Raw genomic sequence first — 17,138 nt, forward strand, 5'->3', positions numbered from 1 at the left:
TTATGTCTCTGTTTATGAGTGGCAACGTTTTCATGAAGTCAACGTCTTAAAATCAGGGCACTAAATGGCTTATATGAGATACCCAGAGATATAGATATTTGTGCTTGTGCACTACAACTCCCAGAATTCTCTAGGCATCTACACTAAGGAAAGTACTGAGATGGTGTGTGTGTGTGTGTGTGTGTGTGTGTGTGTGTGTGTGTGTCTGTGTCTGTGTGTCTGTCTGTGTGTCTGTCTGTCTGTCTGTCTGTGTCTGTCTGTTTGTGTCTGTTTGTCTCTGTGTGTGTGTGTGTGTGTGTGTGTGTGTGTGTGTGTGTGTGTGTGTGTGTGTGTGTGTGTGTGGTCTACATATGTACATGACAATCAGTCTGTGATGGTGTGTATTGCAGGAAAAGGAGGCAGACAACTAACTTTACACTTGGTAGATAATCCTGAGAGACTGGTTTCCCCATGAAATTTGAGGGAAGTACAAGAATGCGCTCACTGGAGGGCTACTGTGACCCATCTTCCTTTTTAATGCTCAGATTGTGTAAAAACGTAACCAATCACAGAACGTAAATAAATCACAAAACTCTCGCCGGTCTTCAGTAATCTCCCATCAAAGGAAGTGAATTCTTCCCAGCGGATTAGCGCACATGGCTAAAACAAATTATTCAGAAGCTTGTTGCAACCCATGCTAATTGCATTACCCACATTCTCCAGGAATGCTTCTTTGTTATTTTCTTTTCCCTCCATGGCCTTGTTCTCGATCGTAAACTTTCTGGACCCTGGGAAATGATTCCCCACCCCGGCACGTGCAGCTCAGTACAATGATGCTGCTGGTGAAATAACAACAGCACCCCGACTACAGCCCGTCCGACGGAGTTCACCAGGAGGGGGTTACCTCCCAGTAACTTGCCTATAGGATCGAGGCTGCGCGTCCTAAAGTTGCGAAGGAGAGGATCGGGAACGCCATGAGACTGCCCGCAGTTCTTAGTAACAGGCTTAGAGACGCTGCGAGGGGAAAGCTGCGGGCGCGACCCTGTGGGCGCCCCCTGCCCTTTCTTTTCCCCATTGACGCCTCCCCGACGCCCGCAGTTTCTCTGGGGCGGGTGGCTTCTGTTCCGTCAGGCTGAAAAAAAAAATAAAAAGAAAAAAGACGACGACGGGGGTCGTGGAAGGAGGCCGTGGCAGCTTCGGTCCCGCGGCGCGCCGAGCACTGGGCAAACGCCTCGCACGCCCTCCCTCAGCCCTCGGCCGCGGCCCGGGCACCTCCGCGCACGCCTTCCACGCCGAGGACGAGGCAGAGGGAGCGAGCGAGCGAGCCCGGGCAGCCCGCCCCCTCCCCTCTTCCCTCTTTTCCCTCCGCCCAGCGCGCTCGGCTCGGGCGTGGATGTTGGCTGGGAGCTCAGCTCTCCTTCGCCGCCGCCGCCTCGCCTCGCCTCGGCTCCCGGGCTGCCGCCGCCTTTGGCCGCGCAGGGGCGACGCGCCTAGAGAGCCTCAGCCTCCTCCTCCTCTTCCTCCTCCTCCTCAGGGTGCTCGTCGCACCTGGCCCGCTGCCGCCCCCTTGCCCGCCGCCGCCGCCGCCTCGAGGGAAGCGAAAGTTTGCGCGCCAAAAGCCGGGCGAGGATGGAAGCCGTCGACCAGGTAAGGGCATCTGAGGGGGGGGGGGGAAGAGAGAGGAGGACGAGGATTGCGCGGGAAGGCAGAGCCGCAGGGACACCTGCTCCTCCCTGACCCCCCCTCCCCAACTCGCTCCGGGCGACCCCCCTCTGACTCTCTCGTCCCTTGTCTCTCTCTCTCTCTTTTTTTCTCTCCCTCCCCAGCTCGCCTCCAAGGGGAGTTTCCGGGCGGTGAAGGAGCCCCTGGCTTTCCTGAGGGTGCTGGAGTGGGTAAGTCGGACAGCCCGCTCGAAGCGGGGAGGTCAGGAAAGTGTGTGTGTGTGTGCGTGCGTGTGCGCGCGCGTGGAGCCCTCTCTGGAGTGGCTTTCCATCAGGGGGAGGCTGGAGCGGACAGACCAAGCAAGCAGGTGACTTCGGTTGGCTGGAGGGAAGAAGCCCTGTGCCGGGCGGGTGTGTCGGCTCAGGCGGCTAGCCTGGATCTCAGTCAGAGCTGGTCCGAGGGGGACGGGCTGTGTTGCAACGCTCCTCCGCTCGTGAGGCGATCGCCTTTGGGCTTCCTTGCAAATCCAGACCCGTTTGGATTTCTCTTCTCCTCATTCACTTAGGGGGAAACGAGATTCTCAGGTTGCCTGAGAGGATGATGATGATGATGATGATGATGATGATGATGATGATGATTGATGATTACTATTAAGGTTTTCCCTCCTTCTTTGAGTCTGGATTTTCAGAGATGTGGAAGGCGACGCCTCTCTCCAGAGGCATTCTGCTGTGCTATTTCGGTGTCATTCGGTTAGCAATAAGCTCCTCTCCTAAGGATGTTCTTCTTCCAGGGTGCCGTTGGGGCTGGACGAGGCAAAGGCTGGCGAACCTTGATTCAGATTCAAATCCGGATGGCCATACACAGCCCTCCTGCTGGGAACCAGACCTTGAGCTGCCCTCTGACATCAGGAGCAAGCTCAAGAATGGGATCTGACTGAATTTGGGGGGGGGGGGATTGATGACAAGAGCTGGTGGTGAAGGTGGAGAGGAAATCTGGGCCACACACTGCCTTTCTCTTTGGGACAGTAAACAACTTAAACACATGTTCATCCTAGCAACTAGCAATAGCAAACATGGAAGTCTCTTTTCATCCCTGCTACTTAACCCTTTTTTGAAGGTCTGTTTGCCACTCCATTTTTGGAAATCTTTATAGCTACCCACCTTATAAAAGAAACAGTGCTTCTCTATCCTTACTTTTTGAGCCTTCCAGTGCCTCTATCCAATATATTGTCCCTTCCAGTCTTGGTGGTTTTGCTTGGTTTTCCTTTGGCTTTCTCAGAGGAATGCACTTGCTTAAGTGCAAAATTAAAAAGTGAAGAGACTCCCTCTCATTTCTGTCACATCTTCCTTTCCTTCCCCCTCCCCTCTCTTGTTATGCATTTAGCAAACTAGTCTGTCTGAGCTTGAGCAGTAAATTGAGGCAGATAATTGGTTAGCAGAATAATGTCAGTGTTTGTTTCTCTGATCCTTATTCAGAGTGAAATCTGCAGGTCAAATGACATCTATTGCCAGTAGGTCTGAAGGAGGAGCAAGAACCTATCTGAACAGAATGTTCAAAGCATGTCATGGAGGATTAATCACATTCTCTCTAATGTTGAGTGGCTAAGAAATTATGTAATATATATGTGTGCGTGTGTATGTGTTGCGCATCTGTATGTATTCACACATTTTACGGACTTTTAGGTGCATATGCAGCTGGTGTTGATCTACACAAACTGTTTGAATAAACAGCACTTTGCAGTTTGTTTTCTCTGTGAATTCACTGTTAAGTGGAATGTCTTTAAATATGTTTGAAGATGTAATATGGGGCCTCAGTCGGTTGTTTAAGTCTCTGAAATTGTGAGTTCGATTCTCCGCTGTGGCTCCTTGACAGGGGCTAGACTCGGTGATTCACAGGGTCCCTTCCAGCTCCACAGTTCTAAGATCATTATAATTCTATTTCTCTTTGAGGTTTCTAAGATCAAACTGTATCCCTTGATAACCATTTTGATTCCTCTCACTTTTCCTGTAGCTTTGAAACACTTTTTGAAACTGCGTGTAAAAATGTGGTAATTTTAATACTGAACTTGTTCATGAAGAAAGATGTAAAGGACAGGAAGAATTTTGTTCATCAATACAGTGGACCCTCTACTTAAGGAATTAATCCATATTGGAATGGTGGCTGCAAGTCGAAAAGTCTGTAAGTCGAATCTCCATTGACCTACAATGCACTGAAAACCGATTAATCCCATAACCAGTGGTTTTTATTCTATTTTTATTCCATTTTGGTTTTTTTCTGGTCTGTAAGTCGATTCTCTGGCTGCAAGTCAAATCTAAATTTTGCAGCCAGAGAAGTCTGTAACTCGAAAAGTCTGTAAGTCGAGGGTCCACTGTAACTCCCCTACCCCCCCACCTTTGCATTTCCTGATTAAATACTCGCCATCTTTGTCAAGTGCATAAAATATTATTTTAAAAAAGGTTTTAGATACAGTATTGGTGAAGTAGGTCACTATAACTTGTCATTGGTTTGGAATATCTGTTGGTCACATGCTCTGGCTCCTGGTTTTCTACACAGAAGTTTCTTTGAAAAAAAATGTATTAGTGTTTCATCTTTTCTGAAGCTGGACTAACCTGAATGCTGGTAGTTCAGAGTTTCTCCAGTGTGTAGATAACAGCCATTTTCAACGGGGCTGGCACATTTGAAGGGGAACACAGATTGAAAAATTGAGAATTTTCTGATATATATCTCTTCATGTTGTATCCTTGTTTGACAAAGAGGCCTGGATCCTGAGAAGAGCTGCTAAAAGATGTGTGAGCCCCCCCCCAAAAAAAGAATAATAATAACAAAAAGAAAAAATAATAAAAGATTGAGAACGGCTGGAGTACAGTATATTTAGTGGTTATTGTTCCAGTTAAAGACAAGACAACAGTTGCTGCTGTTGTGTGTCTTATGTAAAGTAGGGAGACTGTGGAGACTATGAAGCAACAATCCCATGAATGAGAAAGGTGATGGGGATGGTGGGGATGGTTAGAAACAAAGAAGAACCATTTCAAATAATGTGGCAATTGCTTCATTAAAGCTAAATGCTTCATTATGCGGAAGGAAAAAGGAAAAAACTGAGTGATTTTTGCACCAAATGAAGTTTGTGTCCAAAGGATCTGGGGTGCCCTGTGATGCTCATGTATGTATTGTGTGTCAGTTTCCTGTATCTTACAGATCCAGGTAGACAATAGTTTCATTTGGAACTTTGGAACTACATTCACTTAGGCTTAGTTGTAACTCCTTTGCAGACCATCCTGCTCGCCACAGGGAATATGGGAGTGGAAAGAATAGGGCAAGAACATGCATCCAAGTAGGGGAGATTGTCTGCTTTCTTGTCATAGTTATAGTTTCATCACTATAACTGAACAGTAAGTGAGTCCATTTGTTGTTGCAGGTGGAGACAGATTATATGTGTTCTGTGACAAATCAGAGTAGAAGCCATTGTATGTCTGATGATTATGTCTGCATGAAATCTCATTTGGTTGAGGCAGGGAAGAAATAATCTAACTGTAACTGTGTTTATATGAATAAGGGGAAAATTTAGAGAGCTTGGAAAATTTAGTTCTTGGACTACACCTTCCAGAATCTGTCAGCCATCATGATGAGTGGCCTTGTGCTCTGGGGGATTCATAGAGTTGCAAGCTAAAACGTTATGTTTCCAAGACCTTGAGTTTTTAATTTTGAATAATAGGAGCTCTATGTTGTTTTTGATTGTATGAATGATGGTACGTAAGAGTTTTATGCACATTATTCTCTAGATTCTGCTTTTATATATGGGAGTGAACTTTCTTGGCATTTGGTACTAAATCTGTCCATCTTTCTATGCTACTTCATCCCATGGCTATCATACCTTCATGATTTGAGTTATACTCCCAGCTTCCTAGATGTGTCATTGAACCCTGAAAATAATAATAATAATAATAATAATAATAATAATAATAATAATAATAATAATAATAATAATAATAATAATAATGATGATGATGATGATGATGATGATGATGATGATGATGATGATGATGATGATGATGATGTTGTTGTTGTTGTTGTTGTTGTTGTTGTTGTTGTCACAGCTATAGTATTTTGCCCTCAGATTTTTGAACCAGAATATTTTGATATAAATAGAATAATACAGATATAGTAAAAGAACACAAACTACACCATCATAATGAAAACAGAAAAGGCAGCAAATACAGATCAGCTGACAAAACAAACAATCAAGATGCCTGGATAAGCAAACAGTTTTAAGTTGTCACAGAAACATTTGCACACTGGTGCTTCTGTTGGAAGGATGTTCTATAGCTTCATCAAGAAGACTCTCCTTTTGTTGCCACATAATGGACCCAAGGGACTTGATGAAGTGCCTTCTCTTTTAATCTTAACTCATGGCCAGGTTGGCCATGCACAGGCATTCCTATATATATTTGGATCCCCAGCCATTTAGGCCTTTGAAGGTAAATAGCAACATGTTGCTGTATATTGTCTCCCTGCTTATCTAACTTATAAGCAAACTACATCATGTGAAAGACTGGTGAAATCCCTAACTGGAATTAAGATTGCCGGAAGAAATATCAACAACCTCAGATATGCAGATGATATCACTCTGATGGCAGTAAGTGAGGCAGTAAGTGAGGAGGAATTAAAGAACCTCTTAATGAGGGTGAAAGAGGAGAGTGCCAAAAATGGTCTGAAGCTCAACATCAAAAAAACTAAGGTCATGGCCACTGGTCCCATCACCTCCTGGCAAATGGAAGGGGAAGATATGGAGGCAGTGACAGAGTTTACCTTCTTGACTCCATGATAATTGCAGATGGTGACAGAAGCCGTGAGATCAAAAGACACCTGCTTCTTGGGAGGAAAGTGATGACAAACCTAGACAGCATCTTAAAAAGCAGAGATATCACCTTGCTGACAAAGGTCCGTGTGACGAACACGGGTTCGAAAACACACGTGTAAGCTTGGACAGAGAGCAATCAGGAGTTTATACATGCTAAAATGAGCTGAAGAGTCCAAATTCAGCTAGCCATGATACAACACTCCTTCTCGCAGGTCTGCCCACATAAGAACACCCTGGTACTCTCAGATATTATTGTGAAAAAGTCAAGTGGGCTTTGTAGTCCTTAGACTTAACTTGCACCACTGACAGGACACTAAGTAAGCTAGGCCGAGGCAGCACTCACAGATGACCCTATGGCAAGTGTACTGTTCAGGAAACCAAATGAGTTTTATAATCTTTATTTTATTAAAGAAAAAGCATGTTACTAAATATTCAAAGCCAAATTAAACCAAAACAAATAAACTAGCATTGTGCTGTTTAGTTACAAAGATGTAGTGAGGCAAAGAAAACATGAAAAATATAAAAGAGTTCAAAAACCTTATTAAAAATACAAAAAGACATTAAAAAGAATCAAAACAGTTCCAGAACAAGAAATCATTAGTAAAAACAAGTTAATCCAAGTTGGTTATAAAAAGGCTATAGTCCTCAGTGATCCTATAGAATAAAAACCCCTAAACAAAAGTAAAAATCCATTATATGTCCCATAGTCCTTAGAAAAGAAAAATCCAGTAAATATACCATAGTCCTTACAAAATTACAAGAGCATAGTCCATATGGAGTATTCCAAGAAAAGAAGTCCATAAAGAATATTCCATAGGTAACAGTCCATAGAAAATAGTCCATGTACAGTCCTTAGGAAAATCCCATAAGTCCAAAAGTAATCCAGCAAATCATAGAAACCAGTCCATGTAGGTAGGCCACGAATAACTGAAAGGTCGGTCTTGGAAAGACAAAGTCTATAGGCAAAAAGTTCCTTTTTCAAGAGTAACTGGCAAGGGCCTAATGCACCTTCCCACGATGTCATCCAATCAGAGTTCGTTACTAGGCAAACAGTCCTGTTACATCACATGAATTCTTTCTCATACACAGCAGATGTTATTTGGGTTACGGTGGTTTATCAAACAGTCACAACAATTCCCATCTATCTAATCACACAGAGTCCTTCTCAGGCCTTCAGAATAACATTCTCTCTGCTCGCCTAGAAAACAATTTGTCAGCATAGCACAGATACTATATACAAAGAAACAAAATGGAACCTCTCTGGCTCACTTCATAATTACAAAACCCATATGCCTTTAAAAGATTTTAACTCAAAAACCCATCTCATCACAGTCCGCATATTCAAAGCTATGGTTTTTTCCAGTAGCAATGTATGGAAATGAGAGCTGGACCATAAAGAAGGCTGACCGCCGAAGAATTGATGCTTTTGAATTGTGGTACTGGAGGAGGCTCTTGAGAGTCCCCTGGACTGCAAGGAGAACAAACCAATCCATTTTGAAGGATATCAACCCTGAGTGGTCACTGGACAGACAGATCCTGAAGCTGAGGCTCCAATACTTTGGCCATCTCTTGAGAAGAGAAGACTCCTTGGAAAAGACCTCGATGTTAGGAAAGTGTGAAGGCAAGAGGAGAAGGGGATGACAGAGGATGAGATGGTTGGACAGGATCATCAAAGCTACCAACATGAATTTGACCAAGCTCCGGGAGGCATTGGAAGACAGGAGGGCCTAGCGTGCTCTGGTCCATGGGATCACAAACATCAAAAAGAATGTTGAATATGGCTTGGCAAGAAAATAGGCAGCTGATGGAGTTACCACCTGATTGCATTTCTTACCAAAGGATTCTGCACTTTCTGAAGCTTCTGGGATACTGTATTTTCAGATTCAGCTCCATGTGTAGCACAATACAGTGATACAACAGAACTGCAACAGAAGGTGTCTATCTCTGGACGAGATCAGATGGAGAGCTCTTTAATCTCTCTAGACTGAGAGCAAAGACCAAAGTGTTAAGCCTGGAGGCAGGCGTGCATCATGGCCTCCCATTTTGAAGAGACGCTTGTCCAGCAGGCTGAGGCAAAGAGGCACTCCTGAAACCAGCAAAATCAGGGAGCTGGACAGGGAACAGATTGTATTTGTCTTCATTGGAAGGGATTGTCACTCTTAAATTGGCCTTCTCAGCCACACTAGACACTGTTCTAAGTCCTCTGTCCAGAGCATGTTACCATAGTCTCTCCAGACTGAAGGATGCCTAATCTAGAAATGGTTTTGAGTGTTCAAAGGGAGAAACAGAGTGTTGTTGTAAGATGCATTACTCAGGCAAAACTTTGCTCAAACAAGGTAGTAAACCTATACTCCTGTCAACCACTGCAGAATTACAGGCACTGGAGCTTTAATTAAGGAACCTGATACATCAGGTAGTGGGGATATATGAATTCCATACGAGTGCCTAAAGGGTGGCTTGCTGACTCAGAGAGAACTGAGTCTGCTGTTGGGTTGTTTAGCTTGCTTGCTTGTTTCTTGCTGGCTGGCTGGCTGGCTGGCTGGCTGGCTGGCTGGCTTGCTTGCTTGCTTGCTTGCTTGCTTGCTTGCTTGCTTGCTTGCTTGCTTGCTTGCTTGCTTGCTTGCTTTATTTATTTATTTATTTATTTATTTATTTATTTATTTATTTATTTATTTATTTATTTATTTATTTATTTATTTACTTATTTTTCCCAGTTTTGTTCTAGTGATCTCAAGATCTCTTCCTTCTCACAATTAGCCTCAGAAATTGATGATGCATGGGATCCAGAGATAAATGTGGATTTGAAACCTGGTATTCTCAGCCATTAATTCACAGGGTTCTCATAAGTGAGACGTAACTTGACTACATGCCGTAAGAACCACCTCTGAGTTTCATCTAACATTAGAGATGGACACAAAGTGCTTTGTGCAGGGTCATCACATTTGGCATGGCACCATAAGTGGCGTGTGTTCCCTTCCCCCCACCTCCACCCAGCTCCCCCCTCTCACCAGCCAGCAGGGTGCTGTTGATCTCCTTCATGCAACCATCCAGTTACAGCAGGAGCATGAACTTCCTTTCTCTACCTTCTACATTCTGAGTTCTACACCACACTGGCTGCCTCATGTCTTTGTTCTGCAATTCAAAGGTAGACAGTAACCATGGGATATGAGTCTGTGGATTTTGACTCTGTATCATATAAGTCTTCTATGACTATATATCAGCAATCAGAGAGTGGTTCAGGCTTTTATAGCAGTGGTCCCCAACCTTGGGCCTCCAGATGTTCTCAGACTACAACTCCCAGAACCTTCGCCACGACCTATGCTGGCCAGGATTTCTGGGAGTTGAAGTCCAAGAACATCTGGAGGCCCAAGGTTGGGGACCACTGTTTTATAGGATGATTCATGACAAAAAATACCATTTGGCTGTTTGGTTGCTTAATGCCAGATTTGGTGTGGAAGATCTGGTCTTCCAGGTTGTTTGTTCGCTTTAGTTTTAAACATCTTTTTCACCAAGTAAGCTTTCTAGTGGAACCAAATTAGAAACGTACTGTAATATCTGAAGAAGCAGATTTATGTTTGACATGGGCTATAAACATCGGTTACACTTACTGGTGAGTGAGTTCCATTAAACAGTGTGGGATCAAATAAACAGTATTAGGAACACACTTTAATTTGTGTCTTTTCTGCTGCTTTTTATTTACAGTTCCGTGTTATTTATTTGCCTTGCTACATAGTGGATTTAGAATCTCAACTCCACATTTCTTGTATTTAATATTCCAGATGGACTGCAATTTAAAATGTAAAATGAGAAACCAGGAACCTTGGCTCATTTTTGTTGTTGTTGTCACACATTCTTCACCCATTGAAATCCATTGGCACATTTGTTCAGAACAATCCAATTATGCCCCTTAATTGGCAGATTTACAGCTGTTTCATTTTGAGCATGAAATGGATGTGATATGACCAGTTTGCTCTCTCTCTCTTAAAAATAAAGTGCTGATTGCTATGTTTCTGAGCTGCTTGTAGCTGTTCTTCTTAGTAGAATTGTAGTTTCCAACTCCCAGCTTTGGCTGCCTGTTTTTATATAAAACAAGGGTGGGCAGAGTGTGGGTATCAGGTCTCCCATCTCTGTTGATGCCTATATGAAGACTTCAGTTAGCATCAAAAGCCTGTGATCTTACATTTGACAACTATACCAGTGATGTCCAGTTCCTTGAGAGATATGGATGCCCAGTGTCTTGGGCATAATTTATATGGTTGCTAAGAAGATACACGCTCCATTTGGATGGAGTGCATTGCAAATTTTAGGGATTGAATGGGACACAGAGAAGCTGGGCCAGTGTGGTGTACATTTTAGTGTGTTTGACTAGGACAAAGGAAATTGGGTTCAGAGTCCCACTGTCATTAGGCGATTTGGGGCCACTCACTTTCTTGAGGATAAATTGGGTGAGAAGGATTGCCATATAGGCTGTAATGAGCTTGCAAGAGAAAAAAATGAGCTATACATGTAAAAAACAAAAGTGTGCCAAGGATAGAAGGATGAGAGAACTGACATCCTGGTTCTTTTTCTTATCCATGTGAAAAAACCAAGATTGTCTTAAGAACATCTAACACTGGTTTATATGTTTTAGAATGGCCTTCCTGTGGAAGTTGAAGCTTGGAAGATTTGTTTGTGGGTTCAAGGATGGGAAAAGGTACATCCCTTAAGTGTAGGGAAGCCAGGCTTTTGGTTTTTTTGTTTTGTTCTGTTTTTGTTTTTTGCTGTCTCTGTAGACTGCTTCTGTCTTGAAAAGAATTAATACGGTGATTGTTGTACTTCAAAATGAACATTCGGTATAAAGACTGTTTTGCCAAGGTTTTATCTTTGGAAACTTTTAGTATTCCTCTGTCTAATTTATTAGATGGCAGGTATCATAAAATCCTAATATCTAGAATCCTATTGGTGTTCATGCAAGATTTGCATAACTTGCAGCAGCTAATGGGTGAGGTATTGGGGTACATGTCAGTTGCACACTTGGACATGTGACCAAACAGTGATCAAGATGTGCCTTGACACTTTGTCACTTAGTTATAATTAGCTTCAGCAAGTCATAAAAACTGTACACAAACGCTAGTAGGTTTCTGGCCAAAGACTATAAAATTCAGCTCTTGGAAAAAAATGAGGTGGAATCTGTTTTGTACATCCCTTTACCAGCAGACTCGGAAAGATTTAATACATTCCATTATCCTTTTCCTCCCTTGCCACTTTTTCCTGTTGTTTATGATGCTTTGTTCCAGGCTTTCCATAATTTGTCATTGAACAAGCGATGAAATTCTTGAATAGTAACATTCTCATATGACCATATCTAATTGTTTTGATTTATAAAGGCTGAATGTTTAGTACTGTTAGAAACTTGTATTTTTAGAGTATTGATGTGTTTATGTTTTTAATGATGCAATGGTGTGTTAAATATATTGTCATTTGTGGTTTAATTTCTAGGGAAGAAGCCATATTAAATCTCCACTAGCCTAAACAATAAAGAATCTATTGTGGTACCTTAGAGACTACTGTATATCCATCAATTTCATCCTGGGCTGCAGCTGACAATAATATTGGGTCACATAAAATTTACAAGTCTTTAAAGTGCCACAAGTCTCTTTGTTATATATGGATTCTCTCTCTCTATCTCTATCTCTCTCCCTCTCACATACACACACATTACACATTAGCATTACGATTTAGGCATGCAATTCTTTGCTTGCAAGGCTGTAAAATTAATCCTGAATATATCAGAAAGGATAGTAGGCAGATGCTTCAAAAATTCAGTTTCCAGTACTGTGCTGTTTGTGCAACAAAACCTTACTTTGGCCTTTTGATTATTTCCTGAAAGGAGAAGCAGTTCTTTTTCTTATGTGTTTTTACAGCTAATTTCTTAAATAAAGTCACTGTTTAATTCTTCAGTTAAAACACACACCCCTCCTGCAAATAATGGATTCTCTATTGAAACTATTTTCATAGTAGCCATTGGAGGAAATGTAATGGAACCAGGAAAGTAATGATGAGTAGTGCTGTAGTGAATAGAGTAGTTGGGGCAGGGCAGGTAGGTGACTATTCTGACTTCAGCTTCTGTGAGTACATGACACACACACACACACAAATACAGACCATGCAGGAGTCAAAAAGGCAGTTAGTGACTTGATGTGTTGTGAACTGCCCAGAGAGTATTCCCACTAATAGGATGGTATAGAAGTTGAGGTGGTGGTGGTGGTGGTGGTGGTGATGGTGGTGGTAGTAGTAGTAGTAGTAGTAGTAGTAGTAGTAGTAGTAGTAGTAGTAGTAGTAGTAGTAGTTGCTGTTGTTGTTCTGGCTATTTGCCATCATATCAATCTCTCAAGAATTACTGAAGAAAACATGTCATTTGTTTTTTTTTTAAAAAAGGATTGTTGTTTGATTACAAATCAGACTGCTCAGCTGTTAAATTGTTTGATTACAGAATCGTATTTTTAAAAACGTTAGACACCACTAACTTGAGGCCCACCTAGAACCTTAGGCATCAAAATCTGGGCAAATCCCATCTCTGATGAGAGAATGGAAAGGCAGATGAACCTACCTATCCAAAGCTTAGTTGAGCTTGCTAGAGAGCTAAGATAGCATTTTCCTCTGTTTCTTCTTTTTCTTTCCCCCTGCCTTATTTGAATGATTTCCATCTTATTGTAAGCAAAGAGGGAGAAAATGTATGCTGGCTTAGAGGGCTGGTACATTTTTGCTTCCCCAACCATTGCCATTATAAGTGTATTTGTGGATTGTTGATCCAAACCTTTCTGTGATCTTTCTAAAATGCAGCTTCCAATACTTCCTCTTGTCTCTACAAGTACTAGAGGAGCTTTGGAGACTTCCATGGAGGCTAGAAAGGGATAGCTGAAGTCACATCCCCCCCCCCAAGGCTGGACATTTAAGCACATGCTTCAAAATAAACAAATTACTTGCATTTATAACACATTCCTAAGACTGGAAGCAAGTTCCAGTGTATTCAGCAAGGATTACTGTATTTTTCTGTTTATAAGACAACCCAGTGTATAAGATGACTCCCCCTTTTCTAACCCCCAAATTAGAAAATTTACACGATTGCACCCCTTTGGTCCTGAAGCACTTTCATGACTGCTTTACCCTGTGGGTTTCGCAAAAGGCAGGGAAAGTTGATGCCTTCCGTGTATAAAACGACCCTCAATTTTTTGTCTAATTATTTAAGTAAAAAGTGTCATTTTATATACGGAAAAATACGGTAATCCCAAACAGAAGTACATAGGATTGCAGCCATGGTGAGGAAGTGCAACTGTTATTATCTGGAAGTTACAGTTTCAGAGTAGTTTTGAAAATCAGTTTTACTAGTTTTTAAATGTTTTCTGATAACAAACAAAACTTGACAGGCATATAGCTTCTGATCTGAATTGCTGTCTTTGAAAGACAGTGGTTCAGATCAGAAGCTACATGTCTGTCAAGTTTTAAACAAAAATAAAACAGGCAGAAGGCTGTTAGTAATTCAGCCCTTGATTTCTTTACATCTGGATAAGGCATCTTTCTTTCTCAATTCTGCCTTGATTCTGTTCTTCCCCTTTCGTCTCCTTAATATGCATTTCCACTTTGCCTTGAGGCAGAAATTTCAAAGTCTTTAATGTACAGATAAATGCCAGTGCACTGTATTTATCTCTCCATCTGTAGATGAAACTTATTTTGGAACTGTATCATGGCAGTCTTCAGATAATCAAAGCTGACAAGCCTCAACTTTTAGCATACATCAGCATAGGCAATGGGAGAATTAGAGCAACATTGTATTCCAGGAAAGTACATAATTTGTTTGGGTCAGTGTAACTTGTAGAGGGCAAACACTGCAACCACAAATCACAATTTGAACCTGTGATTATTTGTTGATTTATACACTTTGGCTTGTTTACAACATAGCTAGTGTGACATCCAGACCAGCATCCATTGCTTCTCTTCTGACTTGTTACTCCACTTCTTGTGATTCGCACACCAGTCTTTTGTTTCTGGGAAGCTCTGAACAGAATCTTGATTTTCTTTTCTCACCAGAACCCTTTGTAGACTGTGTCACCATTGGATTTTCTACTGAAATTTGCTGGGTACTGCTGCAGCTCTCTTTGAAGCAATACTCTGTATCGTAGAGCCCAGGGATGCTAGAATAGAAAATTCCAGAATTTACAGAACGTACCAATACAGAGGATATCTATCTATGCTGTAGGGATAAGTAGTTGTGATTTTAGAAGCCAATCCATTGGTGACAGTGGTTACAAAAGGAAAGAGCAAAAGAGCTGCATGTAGTGCTAGACTGTATGTTGCCCACCCATTGTGTAAAACAGAAGGGCAGTCAGGCAAATGGCACTCTTATTTGGGCAATTTATTTCTAAAATATATATGCAAAGTCTGATCTTCGTCCACAGGCTGAATATTTGAAAGAAGAATGTAAAATTCATGTTTCAGTATTTCTGAGTTGAGACTCCATGCTGTGCTTGGCTTCTCCTATTGTTTGCAGCCTTTTGAACATTAAGATGGAAGGAAATTGATAGAAATCACACTGAATTCTGTTAAATGTAGGTCATATGCTAAAGCTTCAGGGATATGCAAAGGCATCTGAGGCCAAAGGAATACATAAGAATTATCTTTTTGGCTTCTTTTTGGGAGACAGCTGGATGCAGAGTTAATTTCAAACTGCAGAGTCCTGTGACATCTTCAATACTAACTAGTTTTATGCAGCATAAATTTCTGTGGATTGTGGCCAATAAAGTGCTAGGCCTCAGGTCATCCCTTGACGTAAGGGAATGCTATGTTTCTCTAGTTCTCCGGGCAGATTCCTGGGTAACTGGTGGCCGTGAAGGCATAAGAAGTTATATTTTTGTGCTAAGTGGCTTTAAAGCCTGGGAACCCATCTCTACCTGGGATTTACTTGTCTCAGACACTGGTGTTTCTATGTTGTTTGCTTTGTGAGGTGCTTGTGCACCAAAAGAGTAGGGACAATGGAAGGGAAGATTATGGAGAGAGCCAGTGGGTACATGCTCTTTGCCACATCTCCTGTTTCTTGGAACAAGGCAAGGAGCTTCAGCATTTTGTCTCATGAACCCTCTTGTTATGCAACACTTAGTGGCATTATCACCATCAACAGCAGCATAATACCATGGCAGGAGGAGGAGAGAACTCCCCATGGGCTAGTTCTGAGGTTTACACAAGCCCCAGCAGCCTTTCAGGGCCTTGAAGAACTCCCCATACAATGTCATGTGTGCTGTAATGGACCTGTTGCAGTTGTTGTTGGGTACCTTTTGTCACTGAATATGCCATTGAAAATCATTCTGTTTTTCCTTGGTTAGCTGGCTTTACTCAAACTCTGAGTTCATTTATGTGGATTCTTCTTCTGCCTGCTTCTATAATCTGCTGGCCCACAGGCAGTTTCAGCCTCCTTCCTAACCATTTGCTGCTTGACCCTATGACAAGACAAGTACCCTACCCCAGTCTGAGTTTTTGGCCCTGATGTCTCAGGGAATGGGATACTGTTGACCTGGCCACTCTAGGGGGTTACTGGTGTGAGCTAAAGAAGGGATGTAACAAATAACTCTCCATTTTAAAAAGATTCTAGTGAATTTTGACAATTCACTAGAATCCATTTTCAAGTCTGAGACTTTCACAGAGAGGTAGAGATTTCCAAGAGCAGCAAGTGGAGAAATGCTGAGTAGCGACTGGTTTAGCCTCTTACACTAATCAGTTTCAAATGGTTGTGTTAGCATTTGGCAACCATTTAGAACTGGACGGTCTGAAATTGACAACAACAACAACAACAACAACAACAACAACAACAACAACAACAACAACAACAACAACAACGTGATACAAAATCCTGTGGAGCATTATATTTCAGGGACAAGCAGCAAAGAACTGTGAAATTTAATTTTGCACAGGAAGTAGTAAGATTTATCTAGGTAATTGTAGGGACTCCTGTGAAAAATGACATCAGTTCCTCCGCAGTAGCAAAGATCCTGTTGCTTAGGATAGTAAGTTGCACTGGAGTAGGCTCATTGATCAGTGGGGATTTAGGGAGTCATCTCCTCCATAAATTATGTTGATTCAAACAGCATACTCTAATTGCAACTTGCTGTGTTAAAGTGGAGAAGGGGAGAAAAAACCTGGTTATTAAATGGGTTTAGTATGTTTAAAATCCATTTTTTTTAATTCCAACTACACAATGCATACATGTTGGAAAGTGAGGTGTTTTAGTTAGCCATGGGAGGGTCATTTGTTTTAAATCACTTCTCAGATTGATTTATTCTGAATCATTTTTGGCATATGTGAATGCCTGTGTTGGTATAAATTGTGTCTGTGGCATTTGTCAAGTAATGAATGCCAGGATCATGGATTTCAGGATGAAAGAAAACCATGCACTTTGATCTATTGTAAATATATTTTCCATCTGTAATATTGATCTAGCACCATCCCAATTTGAATGAAATAAACAAATTAAAGAAATATTAAAAATAACATGAGTGGGGGCAGTAGTGTGTGGCCGTGAGAGGCATGTGTGCTTGCTTGTGTCAAAGGCTCTCTGCTCTCTCTCTCCCACTTCATTCCTCCTGCTTGCTAATCAGGAGAACAAGAGTAC

At 41.9% G+C, this 17,138-nt stretch overlaps 1 protein-coding gene across 1 annotated transcript in view; it reads left to right on the forward strand.

Moving 5' to 3' along the window:
• The first annotated feature begins 345 nt into the window (after window positions 1-345).
• SYNPR (synaptoporin) overlaps window positions 346-17,138 on the forward strand; it is a 213,135-nt gene continuing 196,342 nt past the window's right edge. The window contains exons 1-2 of the mRNA XM_020805133.3: window positions 346-1,626; window positions 1,806-1,871. Of these exons, the coding sequence (XP_020660792.1) occupies window positions 1,609-1,626; window positions 1,806-1,871 (84 nt within the window). The 5' untranslated portion in view covers window positions 346-1,608. The remainder of the gene's footprint in view (window positions 1,627-1,805; window positions 1,872-17,138) is intronic.

Source organism: Pogona vitticeps, chromosome 2 (assembly GCF_051106095.1).
Source record: "Pogona vitticeps strain Pit_001003342236 chromosome 2, PviZW2.1, whole genome shotgun sequence".
NCBI lineage: Eukaryota > Metazoa > Chordata > Lepidosauria > Squamata > Agamidae > Pogona > Pogona vitticeps.